This window comes from Hyaena hyaena, unplaced genomic scaffold (assembly GCF_003009895.1).
Source record: "Hyaena hyaena isolate Hyena2069 unplaced genomic scaffold, ASM300989v1 scaffold_344, whole genome shotgun sequence".
NCBI lineage: Eukaryota > Metazoa > Chordata > Mammalia > Carnivora > Hyaenidae > Hyaena > Hyaena hyaena.
This window is the reverse complement of record NW_024080977.1, coordinates 1,759,339-1,782,099: the sequence shown is the minus strand read 5'-3', so window position 1 is coordinate 1,782,099 and position 22,761 is coordinate 1,759,339. Positions and strand designations below refer to the sequence as shown.

The window sequence follows — 22,761 nt, the reverse complement described above, 5'->3', positions numbered from 1 at the left end:
ATATGGAAATGAAAGGAAGCCAGAATACCCAAACACTCCAAATAAAAAAGAATAACCTTGGAAGACTCACACTTAATGATTTTAAAACTTACTACAAAGCTATAGTGATTAAGATAAGTGGTATTGCCTAGGGATAGGCATATACCTCAATGCAATAGAATGACAGTCTAGAAATAAGCATACATCTGTGGGCAGTTGGTTCTCAACAAAGGTGCCAAGACAGTTCAGTGGGAAAAGAATTATCTTGTCAACAAATGGTGCCAGGATAGCTGGACATCCATGTTCAGAAGAATGGAGTTAGATCCTTGCTTCCTACAAAATAATTAGTTCACAGTGGATCATAGAACTAAATGCGGGAGCCAAAACTATAAAACTCTTAGAAGAAAATGTATTAGTAAATAAATCTTTATGACCTTGGATTAGGTAATGTTCTTAGATATGACACCAAAAGAACAAGCAATAGATCAAAATAGATCAATAGAACTACGTTAAAATTTGTGCTACAAATGACACTATCAAGAAAGTAGAAAACTAACCCACAAAATGGGAGAAGGTGTTTGTAAAACATATATCTGCTAAGGAACAGGTAAATAAAGAACTCTTAAAACTCCGTATTGAAAATACAAATAATGCAATTTTGTTTTTTTAAGTTTATTTTCAGAGAGAGAAAGTGAGTGAGGTAGGGGTAGAGAGAGGGGGAGAGAATGTCAAGCAGGCTCTGCAGGGTTAACACAGAACTCTGTGTGATGTGGGGCAGAAATTCACAAACCATGAGATCATGACCTGAGCCAAAACCAAGAGTCAGATGCTCAACAACTGAACCACCCAGACATCCCCAAATAACCCAATTTTTAAATGGCCAAAAGATTTAATTAAACATTTCTCCAAAGAATACATATGTGTGGTCAATGTGCACATGAAAATATGCTCCACACCAGTCATCTGGGAAATGCGTATCTAAACCACGAGATATCACTTCTCACCCATTAGGATGGCCATAATTTAAAAAACAAAAATGAGAAAACAGTGCTGATGAGAATGTGGAGACCGTGAAAACTCTAACATTGCTGGTGAAAATGCAACTGTGAAAGCAGTTTGGCAGTTTCTCCAGACCTGAAATAGTTACCCGTAGACAGACAGCTAGAAAGCTCTTCCCCAACAAATGTGCTCAGCTTTGCACAAATCTCAGATCCCTGAGGCCTTCCCTGAGCACCGTGTTTAATGCTTCCTGCCCATCACCCTCATCCTATCTGACTCATCCCCTGTGCCCTGCTCTTCCTTTGCTTTTTCCATAGGCTTTCCTATCACCTTGTAGTAGCCCACATAATTTACTTTGTTATTTTATTGTTTTATCCTCCATCTCACCCTATTAGAATGCATATTTCTCCAGGAACAAGATCTTTGTTTTCTTCACTAATATATCCCAAGTGCTGACAACAGTGCCTGGCATCTATAGAGGCTCAATAAATATTTGCTGAAGTCATCAGTGAATTGAGATTAGAGTAGAATGAGTAAGCTAATTAAGTCAGGAGTCCCCAAGACCACCTTCACATTCACAGATTCACTAGGACTCTGAGGAATGCTCACAGAGTTGTCCTCACAGCTAAGATTTATTACAGCAGCATAGTAAGGACACACAGCTGGATCATCAGGGAAAAAGACACAGGCAAGTTTGGAAATATCCATATACTGACTCCCTTATGCTCTCCCCTTCCCATGAGGGGGAAAACATAAGAAAATGTGGCAACACATGTGATGTTTCTGCCCAAGGAAGCCCTGTAGAGACTCAACACCCAGATCTTTTATCAGTTGCTGCTCATGTAGGCACTCTGCTCAACATGGGCCAAAATTTCAGTGTTGCAGAAAGAAGGAAAGCAGGTGTTCAGCATAAACCACGTTGTTTGTGCAGTTTAGACACAGTAAGCCACCCTTCTCATTAGGAAAAGTATTATCGCAGTATGGAGAACAGTTTACTAACTAGGTTACCAGATGCCAGCCACATAGGCCTTTCTAAGAGAACAGTCACAAGCGTGCTATGTTTACTCTTTCCTAGATACCAGTTGACATTAAAATGTGATCCTTAAGTATAATGTGAAGTAAAAGAAAATGTTAGATTTCAGAACATGTTTCCTAACATAGTTTCTCTTTTGTAAAATTGAATACAGTCATTCTTAGGCAAAATGTGGACTTTTTCTAGAACTCTGACTCTTTGATCTTTTAAATGTCATATCATTTAAGCTGAGTATAGAGGTTTAAGTTCTTTTTTCTTTTATCCTTTTATAGATCTTGGAATTTCTGGTACCACATCCAAAAAGTAAGTGTTTTTGAAATTATCTGGTTTTCTTGTGCAATGTATTTACATTTACTTGAGACAATTAAATGCATTGGAGCAATAACTCATTCTCGGGCTAGGTAATTTCAAAATTGGTTTTTATTGCATTCTGGACTTTAGTTTTTGTTATTATTCTACTGGAACCTCCAAACTGTTGGCTCTGCAATGAAAAGGAACAATCTATTTCAGTCTCCAAGACTGTCACTAAATTATAGCTAGATATACCTGAGAAATTAGGGTTTGAATGCTTTAATAGCTTTAAATTCTAGAACACTATTCCTAGCTAACATTGGTTTTTAAAAGTCTGTCATGGAGGATCACTTTTTAAGGAAGGATTAAAAAGAATGATAAACAATGTGCCCTCTCTTTAGATGCACATTTCAGTGTGTTTGAAATTGGGATGCATTTTACAATAGATACACCTGCCAGTCACTGTAAGGCAGCTTATAGTTATAATGTACTTATGTAAAATCTTCTGACGAACCCTCCCAGATCTAGAAGAAGTTCCATCATGGATGAAACAAAATACAGGTATTTGACAAAGTATAGGTATATACAGTATTTATGATATTTGGAATTTTTTGTAACCAGTGAGGAGTTTGTTTGAATTTTGTGGCACATTCTCCTATTGGAGAAGTGCATTCTTCTAACGAAAGAATGCATGTTCCTCCAGGATCAGGATCTTTATTTTCTTCACTAATACATCCCAAGTGCTTACAACAGTGCCTGACAACTATAGAGGCTCAATAAACATTGAGATCCAAACTCTAAATAATTTTTTATCAAATGCTTTTTTAATACTGTCTTAGATATAAGAAGACTCCTCTATAAGTTTTAATCTGTTCTCTTTATTACCGCTAGCCTCAAATAGACTGCGTCTAACCCCAAATAAAAGTATCTAAGGAGCCACACTGATTCTTTTCTAATTAGTGTGGTTTTAATACTTTTGTTTGTTTTTGCATGCTTGATTTTAGGGGCGATCTTCAGTGGAATGCTGGAGAGAAGAAGTTGACTGGCGGAGCCAACTGGCAGCCCAAAGTCGCCCCGGCAACCTGGTCAGCAGGTGTTCCACCAAGCGCAGCTTTGGTAAGTAGCCGCCAGGGCCCAGGGCAGTGCTGACAATTTGCCAGTTTCCAAGTATATAGGACAGAATGCACTTTGTTTAGTTTTGCTAATGACGTTGTACTTTTTCATCCATATTGAGGGGACATAAGCAAGATGCAGTATTTACCAAAATGCAAATTTCATTGACATTTTATTTAATAGATTGTGGCCCCATTTTTTAATTTTCATTATTTCAAAATAGTATTTGTCCTTCTTTAGATATTACTTCTGTATTTGTACAATTATGGAAATAACTTTTCAAAAACATTTAATATCATTGATCATTATACATATTTTGCTCTCATTTCTTGCTCAAGTCTCTTGATTATCTTAAAAAGTAATGAAAACTTTTTTTTTCTCACCAGAAAGATTGGGCAGTTTTCCATTGTGTAAGTGGACTTTCATTTTAAAACCCTATTAATTCTGCTCATCATTTTTTAAATTGAAGTTACTAACACCATCTTTTCTATAAAATTTAAATGGATATCATGTTTGTGTATTAAATTTCTATTAATATCATTCATTCTGAGAAAGAGTGTATCGCCAAAAGTAAAGACTAATTATTACTTTGCAAAATTTGCTACCACAAAAAGGATGTTTCCGGGGTAGCAAAATTACTGTTTTTCTATATATGCCCCATTTTTGGCAAAACTGGACTAGTCACTGTTTCCCAAGCTCACCTGTAATTTTTCAGCTTTGCTTATTACCTTTGTCACACTCTTTACTAAGGCTTTCTTGATGCCATCCTCTCCTTGTTGCCTGAATGACTTCCTAAGTATCACCCACCAACCCCAGCCAAACAAACATGCATAGAAGTGAAATAGTATAGGGGCCCTTGGGTGGCTTAATTGGTTAAGCATCCGACTTCAGCTCAGGTCATGATCTCAACAGTGCGTGAGTTGGAGCCCCACGTCGGGCTCTGTGCTTGGAACCTACTTCAGATTCGTGTCTCCCTCTCTCTCTGCCCCTCCCCCCTCTCAAAAATAAATATTAAAAAATTTTAAGAAATTAATATAAATTTGAATATAAACATTTTAGGTAGACTCCATTAAAAATAATCCTGCTCCATGAATTAACTTAAATACCTGAATTTTAGAATTTAAAGCATGTTTTCTTTTAAATAATTTGATAAATAGTAATGTTTTTATATATAAACAGTTTTATTATAATTTTATAAGTAAAAGTAAGTTTAAACCAACCTGAAAAGGGCCTTTTGAACTAAAATTTACCATTAAACAATACTAATAATATTAATCAAATTACAATTTATACTGTGCAGGATCATCAAGCCCAACAGTCAAGAAAGAATTTTTGAGACATTTTAATGTGCAAAAAGGTGTTTATTAAAGGAGAGAGACAGGACTCTTGGGCAGAAAAAGCTGCATTGTAAGTGTGAAGAGTGACTGATTATAATTGGATTTTCTATCTTACCAACAGGAAGGTGACATTAGGGCTCCAGGAAATTGAGTCTATAGGTTTCTGGAGTTCTAACTATTCTCGACTGTGCTTTTCTTGTCAGTCATTAAGACAGTGACAAACTGATGGAGTTTCATGTCCTTCATGACTGTGATCTTTATCAGTTGACCATTGACTTTTCTTTCCTTTGTTCCTGGGCAAGTGCCTGAGAAATGTTCTTTGTTCTCAGGCAAGTGCCTGAGAAATGTTACATATGTCCCTCTCCCACCTTGGGGACATTTTGCCCTCAGCTTCCCTTTTGTTATCTCATCATGAATACCACATATTGACATTAAATCTCACAATTTACATCATTACCAAATTAAAGGAACTAGTTTTCCTATTCTCTTCTATGCAAAATTAGACCTCCTGTGTTTTTCTGAGAAGTTTATACTTTAGTGTATTGCCCTTATCAGCAGGATAAAGCTTTTAACTGTCTTTTAACAAGTTAATTTCAGAACAGTCACAGTGATAACAGAGTCTAAAGGTAGATGGGAGGAAAGGGTGGGTATCTGGGGGATCAGCTGTAGGCTTAAAAAGAGAATAAACCAAAAAAATGGTTGAGAGCCACAAGTGAGGGTGGAAAGGAAAACAAGGAAGAAAATCTCAGGTAGAATCCACACAACTGGAGATCACTGTGAATGTAGCTTCAAGACAATGGTTGCTCGGGTTTCTTTATGTGGCAGTTCGTTAAACAGTGAGGCCGGTTAACCAGGAAAGCAGAATGAGGAAGACCTACTTCAGTGATAGTTTTAGTTGGAGAGCTTCCCTGGTCAGCACCTGTCCTGAGATCAATATTTTCTCCATACAAGGTTACAGATTCATTAGATGCTTCATTCACAGCTGGTCTGCTTCTTCAGGGCAACAAGGCTACTCATTATCTGATTGGCAGGCACCATCACTGAGAATGAAATTAATATTCTCTCTCTTTCTCTCTCTCTTTTTTTTTTTTTTACTTCAAAACTCCTTATTTTTATTTATGAAGCAGAAGACTTTGTTAGTAATTAAACTCCAGAAAGTAAAAGACAGTGCGCTTTAGAATAAAGTATCCACAACAGCTGTGGAAAGAGAAACTAGAACAACAGAAATAATTTATCAGGAAGGCAAAGTCACATGTCGTTCTGTTTCTTTTTTTATTTTCCTTGGCTTTTCAGGCAACAATATAAAGGCGGTCAAATGCAGAGTTATTTCATCTTCATTAACTCTAAGTCTTACAGGTGGTCTACATAAATTTACTGCCATTTACCCATTTACTGCAAAGCTCTTCTTTAACAAGGCTCTGGCTTTGCTTTTACTTAAGAAATTATTCTGGCTTAATTACATAAGGGCTCTGGCTTCTTCCCTCCACCCAGTTCTTTCATAAAACATTTCTTCCACTTTCCTATTCTTTAAAACATGTTGGAGTCTCTTTTTCTAAGAATATCCAAGCAAAAGAAGAGAGACAACTAAAATAAAACTTCTGCCTCAGAAGCAGCAAAGCAGTGTTTCCATGTTTTCTGGTAATCTACAGGCTTCTCCTTTTGAGTAGGAGATGAAAGAGGAGATGTAAGGGTGAGCCTCCTTCTGCTGCCTTCTAAAGTTTCTATTGATAGACAAGAGCTAAGGTTACCCTTCCTAGTTTGTTTCAAGTTTCCCTCAATTGCTGCTTAGAGGTACAGCTATATAGAATTTTTTAGGTCATAGAACTCAAGTTAGATCTAAAAATCTTAACAGGACTTGAATACTTGAAATATGTCTGCTGGCAGAGCTGGGTCATCACTGCCATGAAGAGCCCTGTGCTTCCAGGATTACTTTTTCCTATTTTTCAATACCCAGCAGACCTCTTAAGTTTCCGTCATACAAACTGGGAAGATTCTTGCAGTTCAGGAATACATGCATTTGGCAGGAGGCCACAGCATCCACAGTTCTTTCCGTAAAAACAAGTAATCTTCATATGCCTACGTGTGAAGCATTCAGTTAAATGTTGAAAATAAAGCAATTAAAAAAAGCCTTAGGATAAATAATATTTGAGGAGTAAATTATTAAGTGTTAATCTATTCAAGCAAAATGGCAAACTTAGACCATCTTTAAATTATTTGGCCTATTTATTTGATCAGGAATTTCCACAAGTTCATTTTATTTTAATAACTAATAATCTTTTTTCTTTCATAGCCTCAAGTTCTAATGGTAACAATTCTGGTAAATAATACAATTATCATTGTATGATTCAGTCTCATAAATGATATGATTCTGTATCTGGTGAGTAGCCTACCACCTAACCTGTTGAAATGATGAGGAAAGAGTGAATCCGAAGTATAAAACTGTTTACCTGTTTTGTTTTTTAATTTTTTTAGATAAAATTTACATAAACCTTAAATTCTCCATTTTCACAACTTTAAAGTGAATATTCAGTATATATTCAGGGATTCAGTTGTAAAACTGTCACTAGTATCTAACTCCAGAATAGCCCTATCACCCCAAAAAGAAGCACAACCCCTTTCAGTTTCCTCCTCTCCCTATCCCCTGGCATCTAATAATTTACTCTGTTTCTATAGATTTGTCTATTCTGGGTATTCCCTATTATCAGACTCCTATAATATAGAGCATTTTGTGCCTGGGTTCTTTCACTTAGCATAACATTTTCAAGGTTCATCCATGTTGCAGCACATATCAGTACCTCATTCATTCTTACGGCAGAATTTGGATATACCTCATTCTTCAACTGATAGACATTTGTGTCGTTTCCACTTTTTGGCTGTTAAGAAAAATACTTCTATTATTTGTATAGAAGTTATGTGAATATATGTTCTCAGTTTTCTTCAGCAGATACCTACGAATGGAATTTCTAGGTCATGTGTAACTCTCCATTGAGCTTTCTGAGGAACTGCCGAGCTTTTCCACTTCATCTGACATTCCACCAGCAATATGTAGGGTTCAGCTGTGGTTTTGATACGAATTTTCCTAATGACAAATGATGTTGAGCTTTTTTTCTTGTGCTTCTTGGCCATTAGTTTTTTGGTTTTTTGTTTGTTTGAGAAATACCTTCACATCCTTTGCCCATTTTATGATTGGACTCTCTTTTTATTATTGACTTCTAAGAGATCATTATATATTCTAGATACTAGATATTTATTAAATACTGTATATGATTTGCAAATATTTTCTGCCATTCTATCAGTTGTCTTTATTTTCTTGATAGTGTCCTTGAATGCACAAAAGACTTGAATTATTTATTTATTTATTTTGAAAGAGAGAGGGAGAGAGAGAGAGAAAGAGCTGGGCAGGCACAGAGAGAGAAGGAGACAGATGAATCCAAAGCAGGCTCTGTGCTGACAGTGTGGACCTCGAACTCATGAACCATTAGATCATGACCTGAGCTGAAGTCCGAAGCTTAACCAGCTATACCCACCCAGGTGCCCTCAAAAGATTTTAATTTTGATAAACTTCAACTTATTTATTTTTGTTTTATTGCTTATGCTCTTGGTGTCATATTTGAGAAACCATTGCCTAATCCAAAATCTTGAAGATTTATACTTATGCTTCTTGCCAAGAGTTATATAGGTCTTTGACCTATTTTAGGCTTGTTTTCATACATAGAGTGACACAGGGATCCAAACTAATTATTTTGCATGTGGAAATCCAGTTCTCCCAAAACCATTTATTGAAAAGACTATTTTTCATTCATTGGCCTTGTCAAAAATCAGTTGACCATAGATGTCTGGGTTTATTTCCAGAATCTTTATTCTGTTGTAGTGATTTGTCTGTCCTGCTAGTACCATCCCTGTTTTGATATAGCTTTGTATTCAGTTTTAAAACCAGGAAGCATGACTCCTCCAAATTTGTTCTTCTTTTTCAAGATTATTTTGGCTATTCTGGATCTCTTGCATTCCCACAAAAATTTTAGGTTCAGATCGTCCATTTTTTCAAAAGAAGCAGTTGAAATTTTGATAGGGATTTCACCAAATCTATAAAGCAATTGAGAAATATTGCCATCTTAATATTAAGTCTTCTAATCCTTGGACACAGGATATCTTTCTCTTTAAGTTTTTTATTTCACCAGTGTTTTAACATGTTGTTTAACGATGTTTCAACAAGACTTGTCCTTTTTTTTTTTTTATTTTATTTTTTTAGTGATCTCTGTACTCAGTGTGGGGCTCAAACCCATGACCCCAACATCCAGAGTCACACACTCTTCTGACTGAGCCAGCCAGATGCCCCAAGTCTTGTACTTCTTCTTAATTTTATTTCTATGTATTGTATTGTTTTTAATGCTATTGTAAATGAATTATCTTTTTAATTATATATATTTTTTAAATTTTTTTATAGTTTATTTATTTTTGAGACAGAGAGAGACAGAGCATGAGCAGGGGAGGGGCAGAGAGAGAGGGAGACATGGAATCTGAAACAGGCTCCAGGCTCTGAGCTGCCAGCACAGAACCCGATGTGGGGCTCGAACCCACGAACCATGAGATCATGCCCTGAGCCGAAGTCGGATGCGTAACCGACTGAGCCACCCAGACGCCCCTTTAATTATATTTTTTGATTGTTCATTGTTAGCATACAGTGAACACTACACTGATTTTTACATATTGGTGTTGTATCCTACAAATTTGCTTAATTTGTTTATTAGTTCTAATGGGTTTTTTGGTGTATTGATTCCTTAGGCATGTCTATATATAAGGTGATGTCATCTACAAATAGAGATTGTTTAATTTCTTTTCTTCTTTCTGGATGCTCTTTCTTTCTTTCTTACCTGATTGCCACAACTTGAACTTGCAGTTCACCTATGTCTTATTCTTAAGGAGAAAACTTTCTGTCATTCAGCATTAAGTATAATGATGACCATGTGTTCTTTGTAGATGCCCTTATTCAGGTTGAGGAATTTCCTATCTTATAATGTTAGTGTGTTGAGTGGGTTTGTTTTGTTTTGTTTTGTTTAAGGGTGTTGGATGTTCTCAAATGCTTTTTCTGCATCTAATGAGATGATTATGTGTTTTTTCTTATATTCTTTCAATATGACATAATACATTGATTGAGTCAACCTTACATTTCTAGGATAAATCTCACTCTGTCATGGTATATAATTCTTTTAATATGCTGCTAGATTTAGTGTGCTAGTATTTTGTCAGATTTTTGCATCAGTGTTCATAAAGGATATTGATTTATAATCTTCTAATGTCCTTGCCTGGCTTTGGTGTCAGGACAATACTGGCATCAAACAATAATTAGGAAATATTCCCCCACTTTTTTTTTTTTAGTACAGCCTGAGAAGGATTGATAAAAATTCTTCTTTATACAGTTAATAGGATTCATCAGTGAAGCCACCCATTTCTGGACTTTTCTGTGGTGGAAGTTTTTTTTTTGCTTGTTTGTTGTTGACTATATTCCCTAAGCTGTACTTTTTTCATAACTAGAAGTTTGTACCCCTTAGTTCCCTTCATCTGTTTTGCCCATCCACTTCCCCTCTGGCAACTACCAGTTCTTCATATGTAAGAATCTGTGTTTTTGTTTGGGGTTTTAGATTCCACCTTTAAGTGACATCATATGGTGTAAGTGACATCATATGGTATTTGTCTTTCTCTGACTTATTTCACTTAGCAAATACCCTCAGTGGTAAGATCTCATTCTTTTTTATGGCTGAGTAATATTCTATTCCATATATACCACATCCTCTTTATCCATTCATTTCTGGATGGACACTTAGGTTGCTTCCATATCTTGGCTATTGTAAATAACGCTGCCATAAACATAAGAGTGCAGATATCTTTTTGAATTAGTGTTTTCATTTTCTTTGGGTAAATATTCAGTAGGAGAATCACTGGATCATATCTAGGATCCTGCATACTGTTTTCCACAGTGGTTGCACCCATTTACATTCCCACCAACAGCACACGAGGATTCCCTCTTCTCCACTTCCTCACCAACACTTGTTATCTCTTGTCTTTTTGATATTAGCCATTCTGACAGGTGTAAGGTGATGTCTCATTGTGATTTTCATTTGCATTTTACTGAGGATAAGTGATGTTGAGCATCTTTTCATGTGTCTGTTCACCATCTGTAGATCTTCTTTGGAAAAATGTCTGTTCAGGTCTTCGCCTATTTTTTAATCAGATTGCTTAGGTTTTTGGTGTTGAGGTGTGTAAATTATTTATATACTTTGGATATTAACCCCTTATCAGATCTATTATTTGCAAGTATCTTCTCCCATTCACTAGGTTGCCTTTTTGTTTTGTTGATTTTGATTTGGTTTCCTTTGCTATGTAAACCCTTTTTATTTGTTGTAATCTCAAGTTTATTTTTGCATTTGTTTCTTTTGCCTGAGGAGACATATCTATAAATATGTTGCTAAGGCCAATATCTAAGAGATTACTGCCTGTTTTCTTTTAGGTGGTTTGTGGTCTCAGGTCTTACATTTAGGTCTTAATCCATTTGAGTTAATTTATGTGTATGATATAGGAAAGTAGTCCAGTTTCATCCTTTTGCATGTACCTGTCCATTTTTCCCAGCACCATCTATTGAAAAGACTTGTCTTTTCCTCTTTTGTATATTCTTGCCTCCTTTGTTGTAGATTAATTGATCAAATAAGCATGGGTTTATTTCTTGGCTCTCTGTTCTGTTCCCTTGATCTGTTTATCTGTTTTTGTGTCCGTGCCATAGTGTTTTGATTACTTGAAATCTGGCATTATAATACCTCCAGTTTTGTTCTTCTTTCTCAAGATTGCTTTGCCTGTTTGAGGTCTTTAGTAGTTCCATACAAATTTTAGTATTATTTGTTCTAGTTCTTTGAAAAATGCTGTTAGTTTTTTTTATAGGAATTGCATTGAATCTGTCAATGGCTTTGAGTAATATGGGATTTTTAACAATATTAATTCTTCCTATCCATGAGCAAGGTATATCTTTCCATGTGTTTGTGTCATCTTCAGTTTCTTTCATCAATGTCTTGTGTTCAGAGTATAGATCTTTCACTTCCTTGATTCAGTTTATTCCTAGGCATTTGATTCTTTCTAGTACAGTTGTTTGTTTAATTTCTCTTTCTGCTTTCATTATTAGTGTAGAGAAGCACAACAGATTTCTGTATATTGAGTTCATATCCTGCAAATTTACTGCATTCATTTATCAGTTCTAATGGTGTGTTGGTGGGGTTGTTAGGGTTTTCTATTTATAGTATCATATCTTCTGCAAATAGTGAGAGTTTCGCTTCTCCCTTACCAATATAGATGCCTTTTATTTATTTTTTTTCTTGTCTGATTGCTACAGCTAGGACATTCAGTGCTATGTTGAATAAAAGTGATGAGAGTAGACATTTCTGTCTTGTTCCTGATCTTAAATGAAAAGCTTTCAGTTTTTCACCATTGAGTATGATGTTAGCTCTGGGTTTTTCATATATGGCCTTTATTATATGAAGGTATATTATCTCTCAATTTATTTTGTTGAGAGTTTTATCATCAACAGAATTTGTATTTTCTATCAACAGAAAATGCTTTTTCTACTTCCATTGAAATTTCCATATGGTTCAAGGCTGTTTTGATTACTGATGGAAGTTTTTTGATTGTTATAGTCTCTTTATTTGTTATGAATTTATTTAGATTTTTTATGACTTCAGTTTGTTTTTGTACTTTGTCTCTATCTCGTATTTACTACTTCCTTCCTCTGCTTTGGGCTTAGTTTCCTTTTTCCTTGCTCCTCAATGTGGAAGTTTAGATTATTGTTTTAAGTTCTTTCTCCTGCATATGGGCTATATGTTTTGTTTCTTTGTATGTCTCAAAAGTTTTTTGTTGAAGCCTAGACATTTTGAATATTATAATGTGTCTACTTTAGAAATCAAATTCTATCTCTTCCCTAAGGGCTTGTTGTGGCTACTCTTTGTAGTTGTCTATTTGTTTTTTGTTGTTGTTTAGTGACCACTATGAACTAATTCTGTGGTCTCTGTTCTTTGTTATGTGTGGCCATTAAAGTCTCTGCTCCTTTAGCTAAGTGGTGGGCTACTGGCTAGGTTGAGTCTTAAATTCCTCGAACTAGAATATCTCCCAGTCTTTGCAGAGGAGCTCTGAGTGTGTGTTGGGGCAGGTCTTCAAAGTCAACCAGGCAGTTTGCCACCCTGTGTTCGCAATCACTTACTGCTTGCACAAAGCCTCAGGGTCAGCTGGGAGCCTTCTCATGTCTTTCCTAACCGTGAACACAACGCTGGGCTTGTGCATGGTCTTCCCACTTCCCAGGAGTATGTCTGAGATTTTTAGAGACTTAATCCCCAAAGCATCTCCTTCTCCAGCCTTTCCTCCCAAGCTATTTGTTTAGTCTGCTATTTGCTCTGTTATCCATTGCCTCAGACAGCCACAACTAAAACATTTGCCTGTAAATGTTTTCCACAAATGGCTTCGGATAACAACTTCAGCATTAGGTGCATTCCCTGTTTGGTGAGACAAAGACAAGCTTTTTGAGCCAGTCTTTCCAGGGAGCCACACAGATGAGGCAAAATAAATAAATATAGTTTACTCCCTCTGGTACTATTACTAAGAACGTAAGCTGTTATTTTCAAGACTACAGCAATGCTGAAGAACAATGGGTGAAACTAGGGTAAGTTAGGATGCCACAGAGTTCACTATTCTTGCCAAGATCCAGCTGATTTTCTTCATTATTTTCTTGATTGCTGCAAGCTTTTCGTTAGTTTTCAGAGTTCTAAAATGTTGATTCTAATAGGTTTTGCCAGTTTTTCTACTGATTTTATGCATTGGGAGACTTTCAGAGTTCCTTACTTCACCATTTTTGCTGATATCACTATTTTCTTTTTTAATTAGGATTTTGCTCTAATGGTTAAGTTCAATGTAAGGGATTGCAGTAGGGTTAGTTTTAAACATAAGGGAAATATTAGGGTGTTTGTTGTTTTTGTTGTATGACTAAAAGCTGTCACACCTGTATCTGAAATGGGATATTTGTGCTTTATTATGTGATGTGTAGTCTTCTAAATGCTTCCTAAAACTTGGATTGAATTTTGGCCCTTGAATAAATGTAGAGCCATGAAAATTCAGAGAAAAGTATAACAGAAAAGAATCTAAAAAATGGGGGAAGGGGCAAATGGAAACCAAGCATTGATACATAAATGAAGACATGTTTTTCAGATGACGAGCCCAGTACCTGTAGGAGGATATAATGATAGGAAAAGACAAGTTAGAGAAACTCGACTCATTTACAGCAGGGGTGGAAGAGAAGTGTAAGGAGGAAGAGAGGAGGTCCAGTGCTATGAGTAGGCTATAGGCCAGTGAGCCCAAACAGCACAACAGTGAACATTAGGTTAGTAACCTTGTTCATATCATTAGCATGGTGCTAGAGCCGTTTTTTTTTTTTTAATGTAAAACTAAAATGGGATATTTCTTTGTATACCCACACATTTTTAAAGGGACATGTATTTTAAAATTATATTCTGCCATTTTAAAACAAAATTATGTTGGTTCTTTTTGTTTGTCATGGTGTTTGTGTGTGTGTGCGTGCGTGCGTGTGTGTGTGTGTGTGTGTGTGTGTGTTGTGATTTTGTTTGGTAGCAAGGAGCTGTACCTCCTACCAGTTCAGTTCCTCCTGTTGCCGGGGCCCCATCTGTTGGACAACCTGGAGCAGGATTTGGAATGGTGAGTGGCGACTCGTGCTAAAAATTGTAATTGATGTGTTTGAGGCCTTTGCCAAATCCTGGTTAACAAATACTACTACAGAATATAATTCTTCCCCGAATGCAGTAAAGTAGAACAAAAAATTAAGTCATCTGCCTTAGACATTAGGAAGTCTACACATGACATGATAAAGTCGGCTAATAAATATTTAAAATCGGGGTGCCTGGGTGGCTTGCTCAGTTGAGCATCCAGCTCTTGGTTTTCTGCTCTGGTCATGGTCCCAAGGTTGTGGGATCGAGCCCCACATTGGCCTCCACACTGAGTGTGGAACCTGCTTAAGATTCTCTGTCTGTCTCTCTCTCTCTCACAAATAAAATATATTTAAAATAAGTTCTTCCACCAAAATAATTTCTATAGTATATAGTTATGTCATTTTTGGAATAATATTTACCAAACATATTCTTAGCTCAATTATCAAAATCAACTCTTAATCACTATACTAAGACTTTTCACTTCTCACTTTTATGACTAGACATATTAGGACTATGGTCCATGAATCAGCACGGTTTTATCTCTTAAGAATTAGGCTTACAGAAGACAAGTACTCACCAACAAAGCCTTGTTGGGATAAGGATGCCATGTGGCCAGCCAGGCTTCTACTATATCAGTGATTCTTTGCTATCTGCCAGCCTGATGGCCCCATTGTTTAAAATTACAAGTTATACTTCCTCACAGACCTGCATTCCTCAACAATTTTCAGAAACCTATTAAAGACATAACATCAGGGCATTACTGTTGCAGGATTCTTTACCTCAGGTTCACTGTCTCACTCTTTCAAAGAATAAAGGCAGAATAAAATGAGCAGTAGGCAACAGTTTGTTGGAGTATAAAATCAGAAAGTAAGAATAGTTTGAAAGCTCTTCTTATAGAGAGGGGCCATTTGAAAGTGAATCCTCACAGACTGTGGGCAAGGGGCTTTGTTTTATAGGGTTTTGCTCCACCCCTTTCTTTTCCCCTTGTTTTTTCTCAAGTCCTACCCTTATTAGCTAGGTAACTTGAAATGCCTAGTCATTCCTTTTTGATTGGGTCATTTCCACTGTATGAGGAGCGGTCTGTGGCCATACCATTCCTCGTGGGTCATATGTTTTATGGTCTACTGCTTATTTTTAGTTATCTCTTTTATCAAATTCCTGAGGGAAACCTGAGGGGAGAGTAGGTGGTGTCTGCTACATTCTTAAGAGGAACTTTACGCCCGATGGGGGTTTGCTGTGGTCAAGATGCTCCCGCATGTTCTAAAAAGTCCTAACATTTCCCTCTCTGCCTATTTCATCCTATCTTTTCCCCATCATATTACCATGGTGGATTCACATATGCTGTGAACCACTCTTCCTTTTCAGCCTCCTGCTGGGACGGGCATGCCCATGATGCCTCAGCAGCCAGTCATGTTTGCCCAGCCCATGATGAGGCCACCCTTTGGAGCTGCAGCTGTACCTGGCACACAGGTCAGTATTTTAAGGTCCTCAAAATAATGACATTAATGTATAAGTATAAAACTGCCATGTAGCAGGCTCTTTAATCTTTTACCTGATATAATCCTTGTATCCATTGCTTCAGCATTAAAGGGAACATGAAAGATTATCAATACTGTGAGAAAAATGGATAGAAGCAACTTACTATCCTAAGTCCCTCCATTCCTCTTCTCCTTAATTCAGAATAGTTCCTGAGAACAGCTAGACATTTAAAGTATCTGAGCATTTATTCCAGAAAAATGAGTACTTCTGATTCATAGTTTTATTATGCGTTCCCAGGGTTAGCAAAACCCAGGGATAGGGACACAGTCCTCCAGACTGCGAGGTTTGCCCAGAAGCTGCAATGCTAACAGCAATGAGTTTGCCAAACTACAGAGTCTAGGGGAGCAGTCCCTCTTGTTGCAGGATTTTTTTTACCACAATACACAGGATTCATTGTCTCACTGCTTTGAAGAATGAAGAAGTGGACACAAAATGAGCAGCAGGCAAAAGTTTATTAAGAGTATAAGATTAGAGAGGAAGAATAGCAGGGAAGCTCTCTTCACAGAGAGGGAATATTTGAAAGTGAATGCCTTGTTTTATAAGGTTCTGGTCACCCCTCCCCCTCCCTTCCCTCCTGTTCCTTCTCAGTTTCTACTGTCATTGGCTTGATAGCTCTAGGTGTTGGGCTGTCCATTCCTGATTGGCTCATTTCAGTTGTAGGAGGGGTGGTCTATGGCCATACCTAGGTCTTTTGTCAAATTCCTGAGGGGAACCTGAGGGGGAATAGGTGGGGTCTGTTACACTCTTAAGAGTAACCTTAAGCCTGAGGGGGTTTGCTGTGGTCAGACACTCCCGGCATTGTTCCAAAACATGTGTTTTTCCCCACCGAGGGACCTTAGGGCCCTAATCTTTCCCCTTCTGCCTACTGAATCCTATCTTCTCCTATCATACTGCAAGACCTCCCTCACTTCAGACACCATCCACAAGTTTGGGAGTCCCAAGAGCGACCCTCTCACCTCAGACCAGCTGCCTACAAATTTGAAGGTTCTCAGACAATTTCCTAGAATAACGCACAGAACTCTGGAAAGCATGAAATGTTTTGCAGTTTTATTATAGTGAAAGGATACAAATTAGATGCAGCCAAAAGAAGAGATGTGCAGGGTGCAATCTGGAGCTGTGAAGGCTCCAAGCATGAAGCCTCTCTGTCCTCCAAAGTGTGTTACTCACCTTGCATCAGTGTGTAACAGTATACGTGCAGCATCGCCAACCCAGGAAGCTGCCCTGCACTTCAGTGTGCAGCATTTTTATTGAAGTGTCTGTATCTAAGAATGAATGCTTGTCTCTGTGCTTTGAACTTAATCTCCAACCCCCCACCTCACTGAAAGTCAGGCCAATATCATGTGGCCCCAAGACCCAACAGTCTAATCATACTGGTATTTCTGGTGTGGCTAGTGCCCACCCTGAGTCCTTTTATTAGCATCAACTGTCAGGTGTGGTTCCAAGTACCCATCCTGAATGACAAAGACCTCCCTATCACTCAGGAAGGTCTAAGGGCTTAGAGGTTACCTACCAGGATCCAGGACAAAGAACAAACCTCTCTTTAGATGAGGCCAAATTTCTTACTACACAGAGTGCTACCTTCATTCACAAAGAAGCTAAAGCATGTACACTTTGCTGAAATGTTTTGCTGAGAGTGATAGTCATGCTGATGAGTAACCAATCCTTGATTCCTCCTATAAATTTCCTGGCCAAGGTGGGGGTATTTCATAGAACCAAAGAGGTTTTCACCATGAGAAACTGACATGGATAGAGTCAAAACACCAAGCTATGACTTTACTAGCACCATGCTGAGCAAACCAAAACAAATAGCTCAAGTATATTGTAATGGTATCATCAAATGGTTTCACTTCTGTAATGTTTATAACTTACCAAATGGTGTTTACATTGTGTTATCCTTAGGATACCTACTTTGAACTTTCTGAGTATACTTTAATCCCTTTTGCTTCTTTTCATTGTCTCAAAAATCCATCCTGTCTTCCTGTTCCCAAATTTTATTTTCACCTTCTTTAACCCCTCAAAAGCCACAGTGACCAGAAGAGGGAATGGTGGATGTTCAAAGAGACAAATTTAGAATGTGAGAAACCCTAGCTCTCAAGGCCATACTCAAAGCACTGGCTTCCTGAGAAATTTTCTGCACTGCTCTGAGACAAATGAATCCTGCCTTGTCTGGTTTTTGAAGGGAGTGAGGAAGGTTCTGGGGGTAATAGTTGAGAAATTTAATCAAGATATATTTCAATTCTAAGAAGGATCTCATTTATTATGAATGTTTTCTTGACACCCATGACTGTTTACCACTTTTTTGAAGAAGGGCAGGACATTTCTGTTTTATTACTTGGAAGAATTATTATTGAGGCTTTTAAAATTGTACTGTATTTAGTGTGCTGAAAGCTTTAGAAATAAATTAACACAATGTTGTTAAAGTAGTTGTTTTTCTTGCATAATGCCATCATTATATAGCATGAGTTCATTTACTTAATTCAGAGAATGAAAATGAAAAATAGATGACATGATGAAAAACATATTTTAATCATTTAATTGAATTTGTAGTGATTTAGAAAACACTATGCCATATTTATAGAAGTTTCAGATTGTATTCCCATATCAGAGAAGCAGCAGAGGTGATTATACTAGGTAGTAAAGTAAATATGATTTTTACTTTAGAAAACAAAACAGTTTTTCATTACTGATGCCTGGACTCTTCCACTCTAACTCACTTGGTTGGTGTCATGATGTTGTCATCTAACCAAATTATTCATGATGAACCAACTCTTGAGTTTCTTATCTTCCAGATAACTTTGACACTTGCATTTACATTCTTCCTGATCTTCCTACGAAGTATGATTCGTGTTTTTAAAAATAGAAATTTGACTGATAGATGCTGCAGTCAGTCGTTAGTTTCTGGACATGGGAACAAATCTAAAAATCCTTACTTCTGGAACTCTATTTACTGAGCCAATAAAAACATACATCACTACCCCACAATCACAGATTTCTGAGATTTCTATCATGTTACAATGTAGGAGAATAGTTAGACTCGAAGATTCCATGTCAATTATTACCCTAGATAGATTACATGACCTTTTTCAAGGCCTCATACCCTAACATTCCTGCAAAAGCCTGCTTCCAAAGCTTATTTCCATCACGTAATGAAATAGTACAGGTATTAATTGAAGAGAAGCAAGGTAAGTTCATTCCTTGTTGCTTTTGCTAGTAAGTGCAGTATGATTTTGTCCTAATAGCATTTAGTAATGAGCCCTCTTTGCGAGCTGAACAGGCAATATTGCAATTTACTGACGTTCAAAACTGGGAAACTCTTTGCCCATTCGAAACAGTGCCCCTAAGCTTGTTTTCATTTAAAATACTTTATGTGAAATTCTAGGATATCTGGGTAATAATTTAAAGTAATTTCTTAAGTGACTTTCTGCAAATTACTTCCTTTCCATTTTTCCTTCAAACTCACTCTCACTGTAAGAAAAAGTTATTAAAATTCCTGTATTAGCTTAGTGGTACTAATAACTCAAAAATGCTTTTGTATAGAGCAATTGATTGTTGTGTTTTTTTACCCTGTATTCATAATATCTGTATGTGACTAGTTTTCCACGTCTTCCCTAACTCATACCCATATTGTTCTGCCAGAGTCCTCAAATATTACTTTGGCAAAATCTGATGTCAGAGAATTTCAGGAAAGCCAAATATCATTTGAAGTGTACTTTATGAATCCAAAATTAAACACAATACTGTAGCTGAGTAGAACAAAGTAGATTTTGTAAACCTTTAAGCCATCTGATCTTCTGCATGTTTGTTTTCTGTGGTATGTGCTCTGCCTAATGCTTACCTTTCTCTCTGTTTGATTTCTCTTTCTGCTGTCTTGGGCTGGCTTTTCTCCATTAGCTTTCTCCAAGCCCTACACCTGCCACTCAGAGTCCCAAGAAACCTCCAGCAAAGGACCCATTAGCGGATCTTAACATCAAGGATTTCTTGTAAACAATTTAAGGTATCTAATATTGAGCTTTTCCTGTGGGCTTATTAAATTGAAAACAATTTAAGGTATCTAATATTGAGCTTTTCCTGTGGGCTTTTCCTGTGGGCTTTTCCTGTGGGCTTTGAACACATCTATAGAGTAATAATTTGAGTGTTTATACTTATTAAGTCAGTATTAAAAGCCATCAATGAATTATCAGTCAATCAAAGTCATCAATGAATTAAAATTTTTCTACATCTTAATTTATAAAACTAAGAGGGAGAAAAGCCTCCAGGTTGTCCTGAAAAGCACAAAAATTTTACTGATAAAATAAAAAGTTGCCCAAGATACTTGGTAAATTAGAAAATTACCACTTCATTACCTGACGACTGGAATTTATAAAAAGCTAACATTTATAACATTGTACTTAGAAATCATCTAAGAATATACATGGCTACAAAATTGTATTTTGTCTTTGTTTATCCTTTTTCGATCTCATCAAATAAAGCTTAGATTGTTACCCTTTGCATTTCTGCATTCAAGCAGAATTTTAAATTTCTCACATTGTAGTTTTAAATTTCTAATATAATTTATGCAGTGATTATTAATGGACTATGGAAGGAAACTGATAAGGGAAAAAAGTTTACTACTAACCCCAAACCTAAAACAGTAGGTAGATTCTCAACAAATACTTGCAGAAAGTGGATAAATAGTAATAAAGCTGCTTTTTTGCACAGTACTTTGCATATCCACTTCCTAATCCTGAACTCCTCTGGTCATCTTTGTGAGAAATTAAACCTATGGAATAAACTAGCCAGATACTTTTTGTCTCTATTTCCCAGCTGAAGGAACTGATCCTTGGCATTGAGTGATTTGCCCAAGGTCACACACTAGAGGAGGAGGAAGAGTGTCAGTGTTTTTGGACCATTGTCCAATGGAATTTTTATTATGTATCTTAAGACCTATAGATATCTATATTTAAACCTTCTCTAATACCTACTAAGATTTTTGTGGATTCCTACTTGATTTTTTTTTCTTACATAAAGCTAATAAGTTTTATCATTTTAAGGCCTTGACATCCCAGCCAAGTAACTTCTCCTGGTGCCTGACTTTTCTTTTCCACCCTGGGTTGGACTGGGCTGGTGTAGGCATAAACGAGACAATGAGCACTTCTTAGCCATTAAAGTTTCAGGACTTACTAAGGATTCTGCAGGGAGCAACCTTTTATCCACCTCTTATTCAGTAAATCTCTCTCTCATCATATGCCGGAAACTCTGTTGAGCACCTGAAACAGAGATGCTTGAGACAGTCCCCACCCCCAGAGGTTCACAGCCACAAGGGAGACAGACACAGACTAATTTATGAAAAAGAGTTACCCATGTGGCTAAGCCTTCACCCCAGGAAGATTTCCTGGCAGAGGTGACTGGTAAAGCACGGACTGGCCAGAGTAAAAGGGGAAGTGGCGTTCGCAAAGGCACTGAGTCACTGTGGAAATCTCCATCTTCTGTTGTTACTTGTTCAACTGTTTAGTGACTCAGAGAACACCATAACTGAAAAGAAGCAAAAACTAATGAAAATCACTGCTATTCCTTCCGCCCCCCGCCCCATTCTAAGCTGAACTGTTCTTAATTAATAGCAAATGTCTCACTACTAAGATTTCTAGTAAGTATCCGCATTTCAAAATTTTGCTGATATTATTTTTATCTAAAATGAAATTATACATTAAAGTTTTTTTAAATGTGTTCCTGGATAAAACTTTAAGCAAAGAATTGTGAGAAGTATATAAATGTGAATTTGTTATGCAGAAACCTTTTGTATGGAGATTTTTCATACTAACTATGAAATAAAAATTGAAAGGGAGGTAATATGTTTGAGGAATGTGTAATATTGTTTCTAATTCAAGTGTTTTTATCTTTACAGCTGCAATTTTTGTGACTGAATAGGAAAAAATAATGAGTTTGGAGACTTGAAATAAAATTGATGCTCAGAGTTTCAAAGTGAGCCACCAGTACCAAACCCAATGCTTACTTGTAACTTCTCTTCCAAAATGTGTAGCACAGCTGTGAAAGTGAACATTAGGAATGTGTACTACCTTAGCTGTTATCCCTACTCTCAAAATTGTAATGTATTTGGGTTATTTGTGTGTTGTACGATGTAAAAACAATGAATGGATGTGTCTGATGCCTTTAGTGCTTTTCTGGACCTCGCCCATGGACGGATGACGCAGCTGTTGTGTGGTGAGCCATTTGGAAAGATGTGTCTGTGTTTTTGAAGTTTTCAATGTATATAAGACTTTTGGACAAACTTAACCTCTCCCCATGAATTCTCTTTTCTCCGTATCTCTGTTACAACATAGTGTGATGATATCAAATAGTAAGGAAAACACTCTTAAATATACAAAACTTTTTCGGTGTGGAGTACATTTTTCCAATCACAGGAACTTCAACTGTTGTGAGAAATGTTTATTTTTGTGGCACTGTATATGTTAAGAAATTTTGTTTTAAAAAAAATATAAGGGTTAACGTCCATAATAAATATTTCTCCTTGAAGCTACCTTATCAAGAATGAAAAAATTATATGGAAACAATTCCATATTTGATCACTGCTATATTAAAATGTATATTTTGATTATATCTGACAGGTTTTGCATCTAAATTGACCTATTTATTCATTCTTGATTAAATGCACTGAAAAGTAAAAGGGTCTGCTTCTATCATGTCCATGAAAATGAAAATTAGAGATGTGCTATTCAGATGATTA

The 22,761-nt window shown here is 36.7% G+C and overlaps 1 protein-coding gene across 3 annotated transcripts in view; it reads left to right on the top strand.

Moving 5' to 3' along the window:
• Window positions 1-22,506, top strand: part of SNAP91 (synaptosome associated protein 91) — a 104,232-nt gene extending 81,726 nt beyond the window's left edge. For all 3 annotated transcript variants that reach the window (XM_039249772.1, XM_039249771.1, XM_039249770.1), the window contains 6 exons: window positions 2,284-2,314; window positions 3,307-3,418; window positions 14,407-14,490; window positions 15,867-15,971; window positions 19,932-20,034; window positions 21,922-22,506. In XM_039249772.1, coding sequence (XP_039105703.1) covers window positions 2,284-2,314; window positions 3,307-3,418; window positions 14,407-14,490; window positions 15,867-15,971; window positions 19,932-20,024 — 425 coding nt within the window. In that variant the 3' untranslated portion in view covers window positions 20,025-20,034; window positions 21,922-22,506. The remainder of the gene's footprint in view (window positions 1-2,283; window positions 2,315-3,306; window positions 3,419-14,406; window positions 14,491-15,866; window positions 15,972-19,931; window positions 20,035-21,921) is intronic.
• Window positions 22,507-22,761: the final 255 nt, after the last annotated feature.